Source organism: Solea solea, chromosome 1 (genome assembly GCF_958295425.1).
Source record: "Solea solea chromosome 1, fSolSol10.1, whole genome shotgun sequence".
In the NCBI taxonomy this organism is placed as follows: Eukaryota; Metazoa; Chordata; class Actinopteri; order Pleuronectiformes; family Soleidae; genus Solea; species Solea solea.
Genome location: NC_081134.1, coordinates 37,036,126 through 37,053,449, shown reverse-complemented (window position 1 = coordinate 37,053,449; position 17,324 = coordinate 37,036,126). Strand labels below are relative to the sequence as shown.

Below are 17,324 nucleotides of genomic sequence, written 5' to 3'. Positions count from 1 at the left end.
TCTCCTCGTCCCTCAGCACAAAACACCGATCAAACCCTCGCAATACACAGCAATTCATATTTCCACAGAAAATTACGACTTCAATTAGCCTACATCCAAAGGGTATTATTGCAATGTAATTTGACTCTTGTGGCCGCATTAGTTCCACAATAATTTTAATTTCTACAGATGTCGCGCCATATATTGCAGAGGCTGATAACAGTCACAGCAGCAAAAAAAAAAGAGGCAATTTACAGCTACAATGGTGCAGTAATTTGATTTTCTGATTAGAATGACTAACAATCCTAACAGACCATGCATGAATGCCATACAATATGCATTCAATTAATGCAAAAGAGGCAGGGATCTGGAGAGTGACACTGCACAGATTGGCAACGCGGGTGCTTGTTTTGAGTAATAAATGCCACGGCACAAGTGTTGAGCCCTGACCCTCCTGCAGGAATGCCCTTCTCTTGTTTTAGATGGCATTTCACTTTTGCAAATGCTGCACTCCTTGGCCCGCTCGCCATCTGGCACTGTCTTTGTGACAGCCACATGGGGACTTTGGAGGGTCTGCAGCGTCTTTGTGAGCCTAGATTATGTGGAGTCGTTGAATGGATTAACTAATTAGTCGTCTTTACTGTTGTTTCACTGGGATCCTTTGGGATTCTCGCGGTATATTTATGCCACGGCAAACATCTGTAGAAAAAAAGGGCCTCATCAAAGTGGCTGAGAGTGCTGATAAGAGTTTGAGTTTGTGGCACTGTGAAATAGCATGGGAGCAAATGGCTTGTACCTGATGGCACTGTTGGACGTGTCTGGATCGTGGGCAGATACTCTCCCAATTGAGGTGCCCACTCTGGCGTCCTCCGAAACAACCATCCTGCTAAGTGGCGAGGAAAACATGGGCGGCTCGTTCACGTCCTCCACGGTCACTTTGACTGATGTCGTGTCGCTAAATGGGCCCAAGCTCAAGAAGTTGGAGTCAATATTCCTGTTTGTGGCCTCGATTCTCAAAGAAAAGCTGCTCTTTGTTTCAAAGTCCAGAGGCTGTAAGGAGAAACAGAAAGCACAACATGTGTAAGAAATCTCTTGCTTTTTTTCCTGTCAACATGAAAGAGCTGTGAGCTGTGAAGTGGGTTTTAGTTTCGTTTAGAAAATCAAATATGTGTATGCATGGGAATAGGTAAGTCTGCCATAAAATGTGAAAGTATCGGCCTGATTCCATTTCTCATTTATATCCCAACCTCTTACCCTTGCCCCTTGGAAATGAATCACAAAGGGTAGTGGTTCAAATCTAGCCCTACCAAATGGTACGTCCCATTCAAGAACGATGTTTCATCGTCACAAAAGCAGATGCTACATGTTTTAGCTCAACGTCCTGTTGTCAAGACTAGGGCTGAACGATTTTGAATAAATATCCGATTGAGATTGATCCAATTGGAAGATCCTATGTTTACGTGTGAAAGTGCAAAACAACGTAGAGGAGCAAATTGGTATGGACAATGGGCAAAGGTGGAAAGAAGATTTTTATTTTAATGTTGTATTTTCCCTGTATTTTTTTGTTTTGCTCACAAGTAGAGAATATTTTTGTGAATGTTTTTTTTATTTTTTATTCTGTATTCACATTTTTGGAAAAGAAATGAGCCCGAGTAAGTGAGAAAGTAAAAGATCTTGACATTTTATTCTGTCAGCAATTAAATTTGTAAAGGTTTGTCTTTAATTAAAAACAGGTCATTTTTGATTCGTGTCCCCTTGTCCTTTTTGCGCAATACAAGAAAGAATCTTGTTAAAAAAATAACTAAGTAACTTTGACTTTTAGACTAGTATTTTTACTTGTACTTAAGTAAAACTTCACCACATCAAAGTGGTGCTACTTTTACTTGAGTAGACTATTGCAGTACTCTTTCCACCTCTGACAATGGGTTGGGATTTTGCCATTGATCCCAAATATTTAGCCAATTACGATACAAAATGTAGTCAGACTGAATGGTTGTATCTAGTTTGCGCTATGAAAGCAATTATATTGATTTTGAAGAAAAAGGCTTTTGAAATGGATGTAAAACATTTTGTCATTTCGTCTGGCTTATTGAACCCTCTGTTGCAAAACATAATATACATCAGGAGAGCATTGATTTGACACTTTCATTGTCAGTGACGCTCTCTCTCACTCCAGTGTTGTAATTGTTTTGACTCAAAATGGTCCCTCAGACGACAACGCCTTCGCCCCCCCCCTCTCTCTCTCTTATACATAAAAGAGCTGCAGCGATGAACCGTCACGTCCACGTGACCCGAGGAGACCATTCCAAGTCCTTTGACAACCCTGAAATGTGACGTATGAGCCGCGAACTGCGAAGCCGGGCGGAAAACGAGGCAAGAATGTGCAACAAATTTCCCGTGTAAATGAATAAGTGGCTTTGTTACACATTTAACTTGACAAGTTTTATTTATTTATGTAGGCGGATGTCAGTTACATTATTTATAGCATCTCCGTTCCCTTGGTGAGAGGAGTGTTTCTTAAGCATTACAGTCTCTCTGTTCCCTTCCATCAATCACTACAGTGATCTCAGCGCTGCCTCTCTGCCGTTTCTGTAGCCGACACAAATCTGGAGCTGACTGTCGAGGTAGTAAACCTCCGAGTGACCGCGGGATGTTTACTGCGATCAAAGGTGTCGGAGGTAGTCACTGTTGATTTGTCATTAGTGATTATCACTTAATCCAAAAGTCCGGGCGACGTTTTTGAAACACGGCGAGACGGACGGAGAGGAGAAAGGGAAACTGGGGGAGACAGCTACACTAATGTCGTCAAGTAAACAAGCATTATGTGCGGCCTGGGTGCTCACGGATCACACTGGATCTCTCACATGAGGCACTGATTATTTCAGCTTGAGAAGGAAATGAGAAGAAACTATGCCAGTGCATTATCCAGTACAAAAGTAATTATTGACCTCAATTAAATGTCTCCTTGTGTGGAATTCAACTAACCCCAACACCTGGGGCTGTTAAAGATTAAAACATTATTGGACCATCTTGTCTCTGGCTTCTAGCTCCGAGCTCAGTCATTCCTACTGAAGATGAAGAAAAGTTAACACCTCATCGTACTTTTAAAAAGGAGCTCAGGAACATCCTCAAACATCTGCAGAAATGTTGGTACGAATACTACATTTGCTGGGGACCATTTCCAGCTGTGCACTGATGATTTTCCGGTGCTCCTGTGTGTACAGCACTTAGAGCAGCTGCAGGACGATGTGTGGGTGGGACCGGTTCAGAAACTCCAGAGACCACGGTCGACGTAATAAAGCTAAATGTCATCGAGTGCAAGTGTGTGGCGGCTCGCTGATGTCTTTTTAATAGTTTTTGGACAACAAAGGAGGTTCACGGCACAGAAGAATAAGCTACAGTATATTAGGTTTGAGGTACATGGGGAATAGCTCACTTGTTAACTCATTGTTGGTTTGTGGACCTTTGCACAGATTGAATATTTAAACATCAATTATACCGTATTATATTCCTCTGTGAGGGTGTTAAATTAACACAAATAAAAATAGATTCCATAGGCAGTAAATTCAATGATTTCTCCTACAAATGTGTTAGAATAGAACATGATATTGAGAATATGAATATAGAATACGTACAAATTATTCAGTGTAGCTCTGGTGTGCAGCTGGTGCAGCAGAGAACTTCATAGGGCTGCGCATAATCCTTGATTCTTCATGCTGATTTGAGTCCAATTAAAAACCAAAGCCTTGGTGCTTACTGCTTTGACGCAATATCGATTCAATAAGATAAAACATATCAGAGATTAAAATGATTTTAAATCTGAAACGAAGGCAGAGATTCGAATTCCCAGAGTTGTGCTGCCACGTTTTCTGGTTTCACGACTCCCGCACAAGGCCAGAATCTCATGGTATAATTAAGGTTACCCATGGGGTATTCTGTTTTTAATCAGAAAAAGGTAGTAAACTTTCCTGTTGAAATTGAACAGATTGTACATGGCAGACTGTCGCACCAGTGAAATCTGTATTCCAACAGTTACCATCCTCGCCGCTTTATTCTCGGCCTGAAACATTTTTTTTCCCTACATCTCACTGACTTTCAGAAGAAAGGCTTCAGTGGCATTTATGGGCATTAAGTCTTGATGCAAAAGGTCTCAGCTTGTGCTATTAAATATTCCCCATATAGTCTACTCACGGTCTAACTGCACAAGAATTTTCATTTTCTTTCTTCGTTGTATTTTTGTTGTGTTTATTCTTTTGAATCTCACGTCCCTACCTTCAGCAGTAGAATCACCCCCTCCTGTGTGTCCTCGTCGGTTGTTATGTTGAACATGCCGGGCCCGTCCCCGTCCATGATCCGGTAGTCCATCTCGGCGTTGGAGCCTATATCTGCATCGGCCGCTTTGATTCTGGCCACCACAGATTTCACCGGCAGCGACTCCAGCACCGTGTATTGATAGCTCTCTGGAAAAGAACGGACAGGAGCGGACGCTTGTTATGGATGTGCTTATTTCACATCCTCAACCCCTTTAAGCAGCTCACCTCTCTTTTCTTTCCATACCCCTTCAGCTTTGATTTGGCTGTGTGCTTTCTCGGATTCACGTTGCATAACGCAGGCGGACAGGTACTATAGTGACACACTCAGAATAAAGCCTTTGCTTCCACATCGCACTGAAGCACAGGCAGTGGAAAAAAGCCAAGTGTCCAGTAAGAAAAAGAGCAAAGACCGTTTTATGATTTCACATCTCTGTTACTTTTTTACAGCAAGAAGAAGTGAATTTAAGAAACTATAAAACTTCCCTGAATGCTATCCGAATGTAATAGGCCATCATTCCAATAAAAAAAAAAGAAGAAAGTGAAGAAATGACAGGAGTCACTGTCAGATCCTTGCCGTATACTTTTCACAGGATGAAATGTCCACTCGAAGATTCTATTACTCTGAGCCTCTCCTTTGTGTTCCGTGTGCTTTTGTCTGACCCTTTTGGATTTAAAGTACTCTTCCAAGAATAAAGAAGGGAATCATATTCATAATCATAATCTCCCAATCACCATGGTGGAGCTCATTACCAGACCTTTCTGTGTTCCTCGCACTGTCTCCCTCAGCCACTGTCTAAATGCTAATCTGCCTGACATTGTTTGCCGCCATGTAATCTTTATAATGGCTTTTTAATTTGCCGTGGAATAGCAGCTCTTTAAAAGACCAAAAAAAATTGCTTTCCTCCCTGCACACACACACACACACACACACACCCACCCTACACACACCCTGTCTGTCCTTTCAAGTAGCTAACCTTGGCCTCTTTTCCCTTCATTTTTTCCCAAGGACTAGCTATAGCACTTGGACTGTATCAGCTCTGATGCTCCATAATGGTCTATCGATTCTGACCCATGACCTCGTGAACATAACAGCAGGAGTAAAAACCCAAAATTCCTTTTTTTTTCTTCTTCCCAGAGTGGCAACACTGGGTTAAAATCTACAGACATTATTCCTGAACAGAGGGGAGGGACACAATCTAAGAGGGAACATGAGGTTTAGGCAGAGAAGGGTAAGAACTACATTGAAATCCTTTACTGTATCGGTCACGGGGGTCAGACAGTGGAACAATCTGGATGAGGAGATGAAAAAATCAGCAAAACTGAGTGTATTTAAAAAGAAGTATGTAGAGATGACTATTAATCGATACAGACTGACACAGAAAGAAAGTATGACAAAGGTCAGAGACAGAAATTTGTAGACACTGGGGGAAACGGTGCAACGGCGCGATGGAACACCATGGACACATGCACATACACACATGGAGTCTGAGTTGACTGTCTAGAGCTAGACTATATCTCTGAGTGCTACCGGATGCTGAAACATGTTTTCTTTGTCAAAATGTCATTAAAAAAAAAAAAAAAAAAAAAAAATAAGCAAAATAAAAAAAAAAAGAAATGAAATGTATGATGATAATGGGGCGGGACTGGTTAAGCTTTGCTTCTCCCGCTTTCCCTTTCGGTTATGTATATTGTGTGAACTGCAATGTTATGTGATGAGTGATCTAAATGTCATGACCGAAATAAATAAATAAATAAAATGACAGTGATGACTTGTTGAGCAAACTTGAACCTTTCTTTCCCCTCGGGGCCGGCAAATTGACTCGGCTTCACAGCAGTCCGGCGGTAAGTGCACCACCCAGAAAGTGGTTGGGATATCAGCAGAAAACCTATTGCGAGCGCTTTGGATTATCATGAGAAGAGCTACATGCCTTTGAATCCTAAAGCCCGGCCTGGAACCCATTAGCAGCCCGTGAAATAGGCTGACAACAAAAAAAGTGGAACCTGATTGATCCCGGTGTCCAAGACTTTCGCATCCCCCCCCCCCCCAGCTCTGATGAAGAGTAAAGAATCTTGCAGGACAGCGTTTTTAAAAAAAAATAAATAAATACTTGGTCATAAAAAAAAAGTCTGATATATTTGCTGAAAATACAAATCCTGGAAAGTTACATAGATGAAGAGGGATTTGTATTTAATATAACTGCTTTAATTTTGAGGATTTAATGAGTGTGCTTTGCTTCTAAGATGTTTTTTTTTTTGCAGTTCAACTTTGTTCAACCTTACATTACAGAAAAAAAAGATAATATACAGCAAATTGAATATTCTCCAAAGACTTCTTTTCAAGCATGGAATAACCGCCAGGCTTTTTTTTTTTTTCCTCGTACCACTGCACAAAGCATGTCCTCATTTTGTTCTCTGGTTCAAGTGTGTTTTCAATTTTAGCAGATCTTTAAAGCCCATTTAACTGGAACAAAAACAAAATGGCTACAAATGAACCAGTGTGTTATTATTATTACTAAGTACTTCGGGGGGGGGGGGGGGGGGGGGGCAAAGAAAAAAAGTATGTGTAGCTACTTTACGTGACTAACTCACCTGGCCCTAAAGGGAAATTTAGAGGTGTGTCCTTACTGTGAGTGAAGCGAGGTGGGTTGTCATTGACGTCGGTGAGCGTGACGGTGACAGACGTGGTGCCGGAGAGGCCACCCATCTGCCCCACCATGTCTTTGGCCTGGATGACGAGCACGTACTGGTCCCTCGTCTCCCGGTCCATGTTGGGTAGAGCTGTTCTGATGATACCTGAGGAGAGAGGAAGAGGACGGGAAATATTCTTCAACAACCTTCTTCTTCTTCTTTTTTTTTTTTTCTTCCAGAAATATCTCCTTCAGATTCAGAAATGAATCAACACTACCTGTCAAGTTCCACTTAAAGCTGATGTGAGATATAACATTATCGGGGTATTAAACATGTCATTATGACTTTGAAAGCGACTGCACAGTCTGTGTTTGTGCGGGCTGTCACTTTCTTCGATGTCGTGATCGTCTGCTCAGGTGGACAGTTAATGTCGAGTGAGTTGTCCATTTCCGCACCAAAACTTGAGGTGAAGAAGTTTTTCTGATGGGTTCAAAAGTTAATTACGACAGCGCCCTCTTCTGGGCTATGGCGTAATAACTATGGGGGTTTAATGCAGTATATTTTGAATTTGAACAGGATGTTAAGGCTTGAGTTTAAGTTTGAACAGATATCCTTGTGTTTGGTTATATTCATTTCCTATAATACTTTTTTTTATTGTTGTTGTTTATTATGACACGACTCTGTGTCCCGACTGACATCTGCTATAATGCTAAGGATACAAAACTTGTCTCATGGCGCTTTATAATGACAGACATCGTGGCAGATCATGACAGTAGAGAGTGAGACAGCAGTGATGTTTAATTAACGTTTTCTTACATTTGAACTAACTTTAAGTAGATTTGGTGTCTTTAACCCTTCTGTGACCATCCTGTCGGCCACAGACAGGATTTGGCATGCATACTTCTCATTACCGCAATTCCTTGACCATTCTAGAAAATTCAAAAACAATGGACTGGCGATCTGTCCAGGGTGTGACCCCACCTTTCGCCCCATGTCAGCTGAGACTCGTGTGGAGGATAAAGCGGTAGAAGATGGATGGATGGATGGATGGATGGATACCGGAAAGCAGCTTTGCTAAACTACACTTGTCATTACGGAAGCCCTTGACTTCCCGCGGAACAACTGTCCAATCACAGAGAAGATTCACCAGCACGTCACACTAATTCCTAAACGGTTGCATAACTGCCAGATATCGAAAGTTGTCTTGGAAAAAGGGGCAGAAAAAAATCTAAATAAATCCAGGCAGCCTAATTATCATGATGGTCATAAGACGGTTAAATAGCATAACATGGAGGTTTACTTTTCGCTTTCACTGTCCGCTGCTTTTCACGGCCAGCAGCTTCAGTTTTATAATGTATTATTTATGGTCGGACTGGGACAGAATAAAATCATACATAATCCCCATTAGCTCAGCTGGTAACGAATTGTGCCTAAACCCCAGGGATCTAGGTTTAAAACCCACACATGGCAAAAACATTCTATTACGTTATCTGACTCCAGATGTGAAAGCAAGGCAGAATTTTGTCATTTGTTCACTCCTGCGTGGCCTAGATTTGGTTACATTGCCATTTAAAAATAATAATTCCCCCTAAGGGAATAAATACACTTATCTGTTATCCTATTGCGTGAACTTTCATTCCCCGCAGAGTTTTAAATGCCCCTAAGCTCATTGTTGGTTTCTGTTACAAAAGCACCAAACAGAAATGAACAAAATACGCCACGGAATAATATCGCTAGCCAGCCGATACAGTAGCACTCAAGTATTGAAAAGTGACTCATAACAAAAATGGGCCGGTCTAAAACTATGATTTCCGACTGTTTGCATCAACCTGCATCAATCTGTAAGCAATTACAAGAAAACGTGTCTGAGGTTAATGGACGATGTCCGCGACGGCTGCTAGTCTATTTACACAACAGCGGTGAATCGTGACCCGTGCCCTCCGAATGAGCCGTCGCTCCGAAGAGTTTAACCGTCTGACATGTGATAAGGTTAATGCTAAGAAAATGTCAGAGAGAGAAAAAAGCAACATGCAAGAGGATATCGCAGCCACTGAGGGTGGTTTCATCCTTCTGTGGCCCTGTCACGGCCGCTCTGTATCAGAAAAAGGATCAGAGACGTGACAACGGGAGACACCAAATGACTGGCATTTATCTGTACTTCAGCTGCCGCGTGTGACGGATAGTTCTGTGCAACAATTTGGTTCACAGGCATTTTCATCTCAATTTTATCTATTGATTACAAACACGCTCATTCCAGGAAAAAGAAGAAAAAAAAAAACACACACACCGCGCACCGTTGAATGCAAAGAAAATAATCACTTAATCCTTCAAAAGCAATCACTGTTGTGTTCACAGATAATGACTTACCACACAATGTGTTTCATTCAGTAATTGGCACTTTTTAAAGATTCCTACACAACACAAGAGATTATTCATTAAAAACCTCACAAAGCCACGCAGTTCTAAAACTAATGAATTTTCTTTCTTTTTTCGCATTCAAGGCTTGATGAAACAGATCAAGTGTGCTGTGTGTGTGTGTGTGGGTGTGTGGGTGTGTGTGTTGTGCTCCTGGTTTCAGTGTGCACCTGAAGAATTTCTCATAATCCCTTAAATTACACAGAAATTTGACATGTAATTGAGGTGCACTCCCAAGAGAAAGGAGAAAATACACTGTATGTCATTTCTCATTACAACCGCCGCAGAGTTCTCAATTAGCCGTGCCCTTGACGAGGACTGTGTCGTTTGCATGGCAACAGCGTGAAGGTTTTCGGTGGTTTTGAATTCAATTTTGCTCCCAAGATTGTACTAAAGGATGCATTTGGTTGATGGGATGATGCGTGGGTTGATCTCACAAACAATCGTCACCCGACTGTGCTTTACAGTTTTGTGTCTCACTGACAGTTTACACTGAAACTGGCGTTAGGTGAAGATTTATTGACATACTAAATCAATGCAAAGATGAAATTTGCATCTACTTGTGTCGGGCGTAAATGAAGTTGTGTGAAAAATAGAGACAAACAAAACTCCAAAGTATTGGAGTATAACCTATAACAAATATAAGCCAATTTCCTAACGTCTGGTCAGTTGTCGTAAAGGAGAAACGTTGACTTTTTAATTAACGCTAGCGATTCAAATTTGCGATATCGATCGGAAACGTTTACATTGTCTTTTAGTAGTTAGCCCTGGGGCATTCAACGTGGACTATAATGAAAAAGGAGCATTTCAATTTACTCAAAAATTCTGGGACAAAGATTAACTTTATCTGTTCTAATACTTTTGCTCACATGAAAAATGGGTGGGATCTTCTCTGTTTTGTATCAGATCCAGATGTAAATACCTGGGAGTCAAAACTGAAATGTTCATCTTTTGTCTCATATTCATCGTTTTATGTCAAACCCAAATGTTTTCAGTCTACGGCAAAAATAAAGGAATTGGCCTCACTGCTCCAATACTATAGGAGGGCACTGTAGATGATGCTCATCATCATAATTCTGACTCTAACCATAAAGACATAAAGTAAATGTATAATCCCAAACTATAACCTGCAACTAATTCCATCTCTAACACTGACATCCAAGTCTCAACCCTGGAAAACCTTTTGAGGAAGTGAGGATTGGCCAAAAATGTCCTCATTATGTTGGATTTCAGCCAAATGTGTCCTCCCAGCTTCAGAAAGACACACATATACTGTACACATAGCCTCAGTCCACCAACAAAGGAGGAAGAACAAACAAATCGAGAGAAGGTCAAAGGTCTTCACAATGAAATAACGAAGATGCCTTGTTTTGACGCTCGGTCTGACTGTACCCTGAAAATAAACAATTCCATTATGGCATTTCATTTTCTCTCTCTCTCTCTCTCTGCCACCCTTGATGAATGTCATTACAGCGCCTCTGGCTCAAAACTGTTAATGACTGCTCTAACTAAATGGCTCAGTTAGCTAAATTACAGTGAGCTGTCCACTGCTTTTATCTGACGTCCACGCCAGCGGGACAGCAGTGGTCAATAAAGCAATAATCTTTCGCCGCTGCCCTACAAGACGCGCCGTTTCTGTCCGACGTCAAATAATGAAGAGTGGGATGTTCTCACTCAGCGGAGGAGTTAGAGACTCGGCGACAAAAATCAAAATGTTACGGCGTTTCAAAAGTTTAGATTCAGAGATGTATGGTATATATACTCTCTCTCTCTATATATATATGCTCTGTTTATCCCTTCCTACATCCATACATTCATCACTTTGCTGTTGTTCCTTTCAGGATGTAAGCTTAAAGCCAATTAAAGAGCATCACCACTGCTCCGGTGCCTGCCGCCGTGACACCTGTGAACCCTGTTTACTGTGTTGCATCTGAAACCTTACTTTAGGGCCTCGAATGCCTTAATCTGATGTCTACACAAACACAACAAAACATGTTTGTTTGTCTTCTTTCCTCCTTTGTGTTCTCTCAACTACACCACAGGGAGAGAACATGGATGTCTGGACTTGAAAGATGTGTCTTTAAACAGTGCCGCAGAAGAAAAGTCGAGGAGGAAGCCCGATAATGGTTGGACTATAATGACAGCTGCAAAGGATGTCTCCTAAAAGGTAAAGGGGTTAAAAAAAAAAAAAAAAAAAAAATGTTAAGTTTGTGCCGCCAGCAGTGAGACAAATGATTGCTCCCACTAAACTATAGATAGGCTTCACACAATTGATGTACTTATTTAATATCAGCTTGGTGTGTTGCAGCCTGAGAGACATTGGTTGTGGTTAATGATGCCATGAATCCTGATTCCAGCACAGACAAAAAAACAAGCAACATGTTTTTTTCCTCCCGTCTGGCCAGGAGCAGACACTTCTCTCAGAGCGACGCTGCTAATCCACACGGCGATGTTGCAAAGGCTGTTGTTTGTCTGCTGGGTGCCAGCCCCCTCGCTCTCTTGTCTCTGTTACCCCGTGCGGCGCTGGTGTCATTCCTGGGGAGAGGCGATGATTAAAATCCTTCTGTCGGAGTAACGGCGTGGCCTCGTATTGCGCTGTGACTCCTTGCCTCCGGTGCAAGCCAGACGCATTGTAGCCATGCATTTATCTAGCTGTCTCCACAACACTGGCGGCAGACGGGAGGGCCATGCTCCCTGCTAAAGCCCAGATAGTTGACATTTGTCTTTGGAAGACGGGAATAAAAAAGTGCAGACTTTGGAGGAAACCCTCTGGCTCCGCGCGCAGCTATGAGAGGTACTGATGAAGGTGATGAACACTCAAACATGAAGGGTGCGCTATGTGATTTGCCGAAACCCTCGGGCGGTCCACTTATAAGGAATAGATCCCATAACACAAAAACAGGCCATACAAACAGGGAATAAAACCTCCATCCCAGGTAGTTTATTACCAAGTGACATTCAAAGGATCATGGTGTAATCACAGGTCACACGGGTCACTGCACTGATCTGCCACATTATATAAAAGGTTACTGGCTTCAGTGTTGTGCATGATCAGTCTTATATATATTCTTTTTTATTTCAACATCATGGCTAGTCCCTTTTTATGTTTATATATTAGATATATAAGAGATATGGGGAGATAAGCTTGATAAGCTGGAAGGAAGTGTGTGTTCACACACGGCCGGATGTGTTGTTTGTGATTAGAACTGCCCCCTCCTCTCTATATTACCTGCCTGAACAGCAGGAGGCAGCTAGATTTATATCCAGCCTTCAGCTGTAATGTTCTCGATTTAGTGCCGGCGCCACAGCAGCAGCGGCGTCTCGCGCGGAGCCGCTGCGACTCGCGGCTTTCGAGACGAGGCGTAAAAGGAAAGCACACGTGACTTATAAAAATAGGCCGTGGTAATATCTTAAGCGCAGGCCGATCACAGCAATCAGGTCCCCTTTTGACCCCGGCGTGTGAAAATGTCCACTCGAGCTGAGTCAGAGCGGCGTTTTGTGTACAAAGGGATTGGAAGTGGCCTTTTCTTTTGTTTGAGCATTTTCAGTTTAATTAGATTCTCAGGCCCAGACAAAGCTCATTCGGTCCGGCTTTCCATCACCCGAGTCATAGCCACACGTGTGGTTTTTCGGGAGCCAAACCGTGTCACATCTTAAATACCCTCTTCAGAGCGTAATTAATCCTCTCACTCAGGTATGCATGCGCTTCCTACCAACGACATTCCTCCTTTTGTTATTCCAGCCATTGAGGTTTGTTAGCATGCACGCTCAGCTGCGTTAATGAGCGTGGATAATTGTCTCTAAAGGACTTGCCACATCACCAAGGTGTACGGGGCTGGAAGCAGCTGTTGAAAACCTCCTTGAGCCCCGCCATCAATTAGAACACAGTCCTTAACGGCGTTCTCATTGCAGGCTCACCTTCAAACCAAACAGCAGGCTATCAATCAGTTTATATATCACAAACATGTACAGTCTCGTGAACACCTTTCTGTGGTGAAACGTATGTATTTTTCCTGACATTATACATCACTTGGAAATTATTTGAGCTACTCAGGATTAAGTACTTTTCCCAAGGGCACCTTGCAGATTCAATTTGGGATTAAGACGCAGGGTAAAGAGACTTGTTAGTGGAAAGAGAGCCAGGGTTCTAGCCAACTAACACTGGGTCAGACGCGTTTCTCCTCCCCCTTCTGACCATTAGGCCTCCACCACTTAATCGCTCGTGCAGTATTGCAGTGTGGAGCTTAGAGTGTATTTCAGCCCAGGCACTTTGTCAAAGTCACCCTGCGCTATGGCTGAGGCGTGTGCTGCAAATGGGACTAATTAGTAACTCGCAAAGACGCTCATCCCACAACACTCAATCCTGGGCTCTGGCCGGAAAAGCTTGTGTCTCACTGCCACGTTAAGATACATGGTATTGACAATGTGTTCGACGCTAACATCTAACACAAACAATGGGGCCCCTTTCGCAGGCAGTATCTAAAGGCGGACACAACGTTTAACACCTGTAGAATCTATTTCCATTTGAAGACTTAAGAAAAAAGAAAGAAAATACCCCAGAATCCTCCTTATCTTTAAATAAAGATTACAATGTCAAGAAAAAGATAACAGACATTCGATATTGATTATTATCACCGTAAAATTTTCGATAATTAATATTCTTCATCAACTTCTTTGTGGCATTTTCTTAATACTGAAGAAAATCATATTGAAATACATTGTTAATGGATTATAACGCCGCCCTGTAAAGGCGTTGCCATACCTCCATCAGCTCATGTTAGCCAATTTTAGCACATTATACCGCAATTTTTCCTACTTAATGACTGACAATTAATAATCATTTAAATGGTATTATCATAAAAGTCATCTTGAGTGACGGGCTACATCATTATCTCGTAATTATTTACTGAAAATGCCAAGAGACAACGACAAGAACAACAACAACAACAGCACAGCCCCGTCCGATTGGCTGACAGCCCTTTCTCGCTAGAAACTCAGGGGGAATCACAAGAGACATGAAACATTAAACAATGATTTCTGGGACTGAAACACACCAGAATATCATGCGTGTACACTTTAGATGGCGATGCATTGCTCTCTCATCTCTCAGAAGGCAAGTCAAACGAGACAAGCTCACTGCGTGTCATTGTAACTGACATATTTCAGCGCGCGCATCCTTTGCTAAACTCCTTTGTGATGAAAATGTTAAAAACTGGAAAATGGTGTCATGATGCAAACAGACGTCAACACGCGCACATGCAGAGTCACTGTCTCTCTTTGGCTCCGAGGACGCCACACTTACACCGACAGCTCGACATGAATTAAAGGGAGAGGAAATGTAGGCAGTCTGGTGCTCTATGATGGCATCTGCGTCACGTCTTCTGACTGCACTGACTTACACTGTAAAGTAGGGCAGGTAGCAGCGATTTGCTCGGGTTAACATCGCAAGTCGACTGCAAATGAAACGCGGCGCACTTCGAGTGAGCAATTATTACCTATTAAAGCTTTTCAAATAGAAACCTTGGAATTTGAAGAATCCACTTAGCCTAATGACAAACGTGAGAGTATGCACTCTGCTCATTGAGCTGAGCAGGGCTGACAAAAGCGTGACGGGGTCCGTATGAAGCAGGCACGCAAGGCTGTTTGAACATCACTTAAGTAAATGTCGGCTCTCGCTCTGATTAGCAGTGGCGTTGCGTCTTCAAGTTCAAGTGCCAGTGCAAACTTTGTGAAAGATCATTGAACGCCCAGAGGCAGGTGATCAGATTTCCATCAATTCTACGCCACTTCTAGACATTTCTGATAGACACTGCATGACTTGCTTCATCAGTACGACCTTTTTAATCATTACTCTTGTTTGTTTGTTTATCCCTGCTGTAATTTTTAAGTTCATTTCTTAGTATTTTTTTCCAAAATCGTTGGGTCTACGTGCACTGTGCGCAGAAGTATACCAGGGCCTTAAGACCTTTGATAGGATTTCCCTTCTCCTCCTAATTTTGTGTGTTTGTTAGGCAATGGATGGAGGTTGTTTTCTTTTTGTTGTGTTTTATATGGTGACACACTTAAAGACAAATTGCTTGATGACTGAGTTTCTATAGGATCCAGTGTTTGGGAATTAGTGACATCTAATGACGAGACTGCAGATTACAACAAACGGAGGACGACTTCACTCATTCCTCTCTTTCCCAAGTATGTCAAGGACAAACATGGCCTTAAGGTTACCAGAAAGCATAATGTCGTCGAGTCCAGCTGATGAGGTTCCCATAAATACACCGTATATTAATCCAAGTATTAAGTACTTTGGTAAACTTTGGGGTATAGTCATGTAAGATAGTTAGCTTTCACTTCAAAATGAGAAACTCACATTGTGGATGGGAAAACATGACCTAAAATACACAATATAAAAAGCTTATTCTAAACTGATTACACACTTTACACAAACATATGGATAACATATTCAATTTATGCCAATAGACCCTCCTATATGTTACATACTGGACTCTTAAAACTCTTGAAAAGACTCTGACATGCAATGTTATCAAGCAGCATTACTAAACAATTTAGAACCAAATACTTTTTAGGACTGTTTGTTGAAGTTCATTTTCCTAATAAAAAGTACTGTAAGTCCTTTGTCATGATATCATCCCATTACTAAAATGAATGCCTTACTTTTCTAGGTTCTCGTGGCCAAAATCTGAATCAACTTAAACAAGTATGTGCTATCTAACCGAGGATCACCAAACTTTGAATAAATATTTCTAAATGAAATACATCAGTGGCGAGTTTATAGAAGGTGCAGCAGCAGTATTAAAAGTTAATGATACAACAGGATCTTGGTTTTTACAAGAAAGCAGCAGAGCATTTTCAGAAGCATAAATTTTTATTTCCCCGAGGTAGTTCTCCTGAAAGGCAACTAAATGAAGATGAAGACGAAGGTAACCAAGCAAACGCTCTCTAATATTTCTCTCAATTACAGTTGTGTCTCACGCCTTTTTTTTTTTTTTAGGCACAATATAAGGTGAAAAAAAAAAATCTATGAGAAAACATCAACAAAACTTCTGTAAATTTAAAGAGACAGTCGTGATGCTGCTGTAAAAGCCTACAGGATTTCCGCGCTGACACTCGAGCTAATGTTCTATAAGCACCCTTCGTATTAACTTTAGTTCCGTCAAACAAGAGAACACGCCTTCGCGCTCTGCTGCGCCGAGTCCCACATGGAGACGATCATCCGTGCCGTTCAATTCACACACTGACGCTGTGTCTCCTCGCCATAAGACTCAGTCGCCTTCTAACCCAATAGAAAAAAAAGAGCGAGGTATAATCAGTTCAGTCGTGGTCAGGTGGAGATGGGCAGCGCACAGATGATGCTCTGGCAGAGGCCCAAAGGCTGCATCTGGGTGCACATTCAGGTGTGTGTGTGTGCTCTTTTGTGACAGGTTAATAAACCAACCCCTGTCGCAAGGAAAAAAGCACCACTGTGGGATTTCTCTTTGTGCTTACAGGTTTATGATTAAAGCTATACTAAGCAACTTTGGACCCTTAAACCTGAAAAAACCCTGGGCAGATGCCTTTTTGAAGCTCGGCTTTTCCCTTTCATATACACATTGGGAGCAATTAAGGGTCCGGCATCTTGGTCAAGGAAATGTGGGCAGGAGGAATCAGACCAACAATTAAAACAACATTGCTGAGAGTCCAGACTCAACATCTGCTGTTTCCAATGCAGGAACAGGAGCTTTTTAAAGGGAAATCTGAACAATTATTGTCAAATATGTCATTTAGTTGGCCACGCGGTGGGTGTAGTGGTTAGCACTTTTGCCTTTGCAGAAAGAAGACCCGGGTTGTTGTTTGTTGGAATGTTGAATGTTGGAATGTTCTCCCTGTGTGGGTTTTCTCTAGGTTTTCCAAGCAGATTTGAGGATTAGGCAAAATTGACGCTCTAAATTGACCGTAGGTGTGAGTTTGAATGGTTATTTGTCTCTATGTGGCCCT

General features: G+C 42.0%; 1 protein-coding gene across 3 annotated transcripts in view; it reads right to left on the bottom strand.

Annotated features, from left to right (window-relative positions):
- The window catches only part of cdh7a (cadherin 7a), a 140,790-nt gene that overhangs the window by 51,833 nt on the left and 71,633 nt on the right, over nt 1–17,324 (bottom strand). For all 3 annotated transcript variants that reach the window (XM_058627929.1, XM_058627937.1, XM_058627920.1), the window contains 3 exons: nt 6,918–7,085; nt 4,252–4,439; nt 776–1,029 (listed from right to left, as the gene is read on the bottom strand). In XM_058627929.1, the coding sequence (XP_058483912.1) occupies nt 776–1,029; nt 4,252–4,439; nt 6,918–7,085 (610 nt within the window). The remainder of the gene's footprint in view (nt 1–775; nt 1,030–4,251; nt 4,440–6,917; nt 7,086–17,324) is intronic.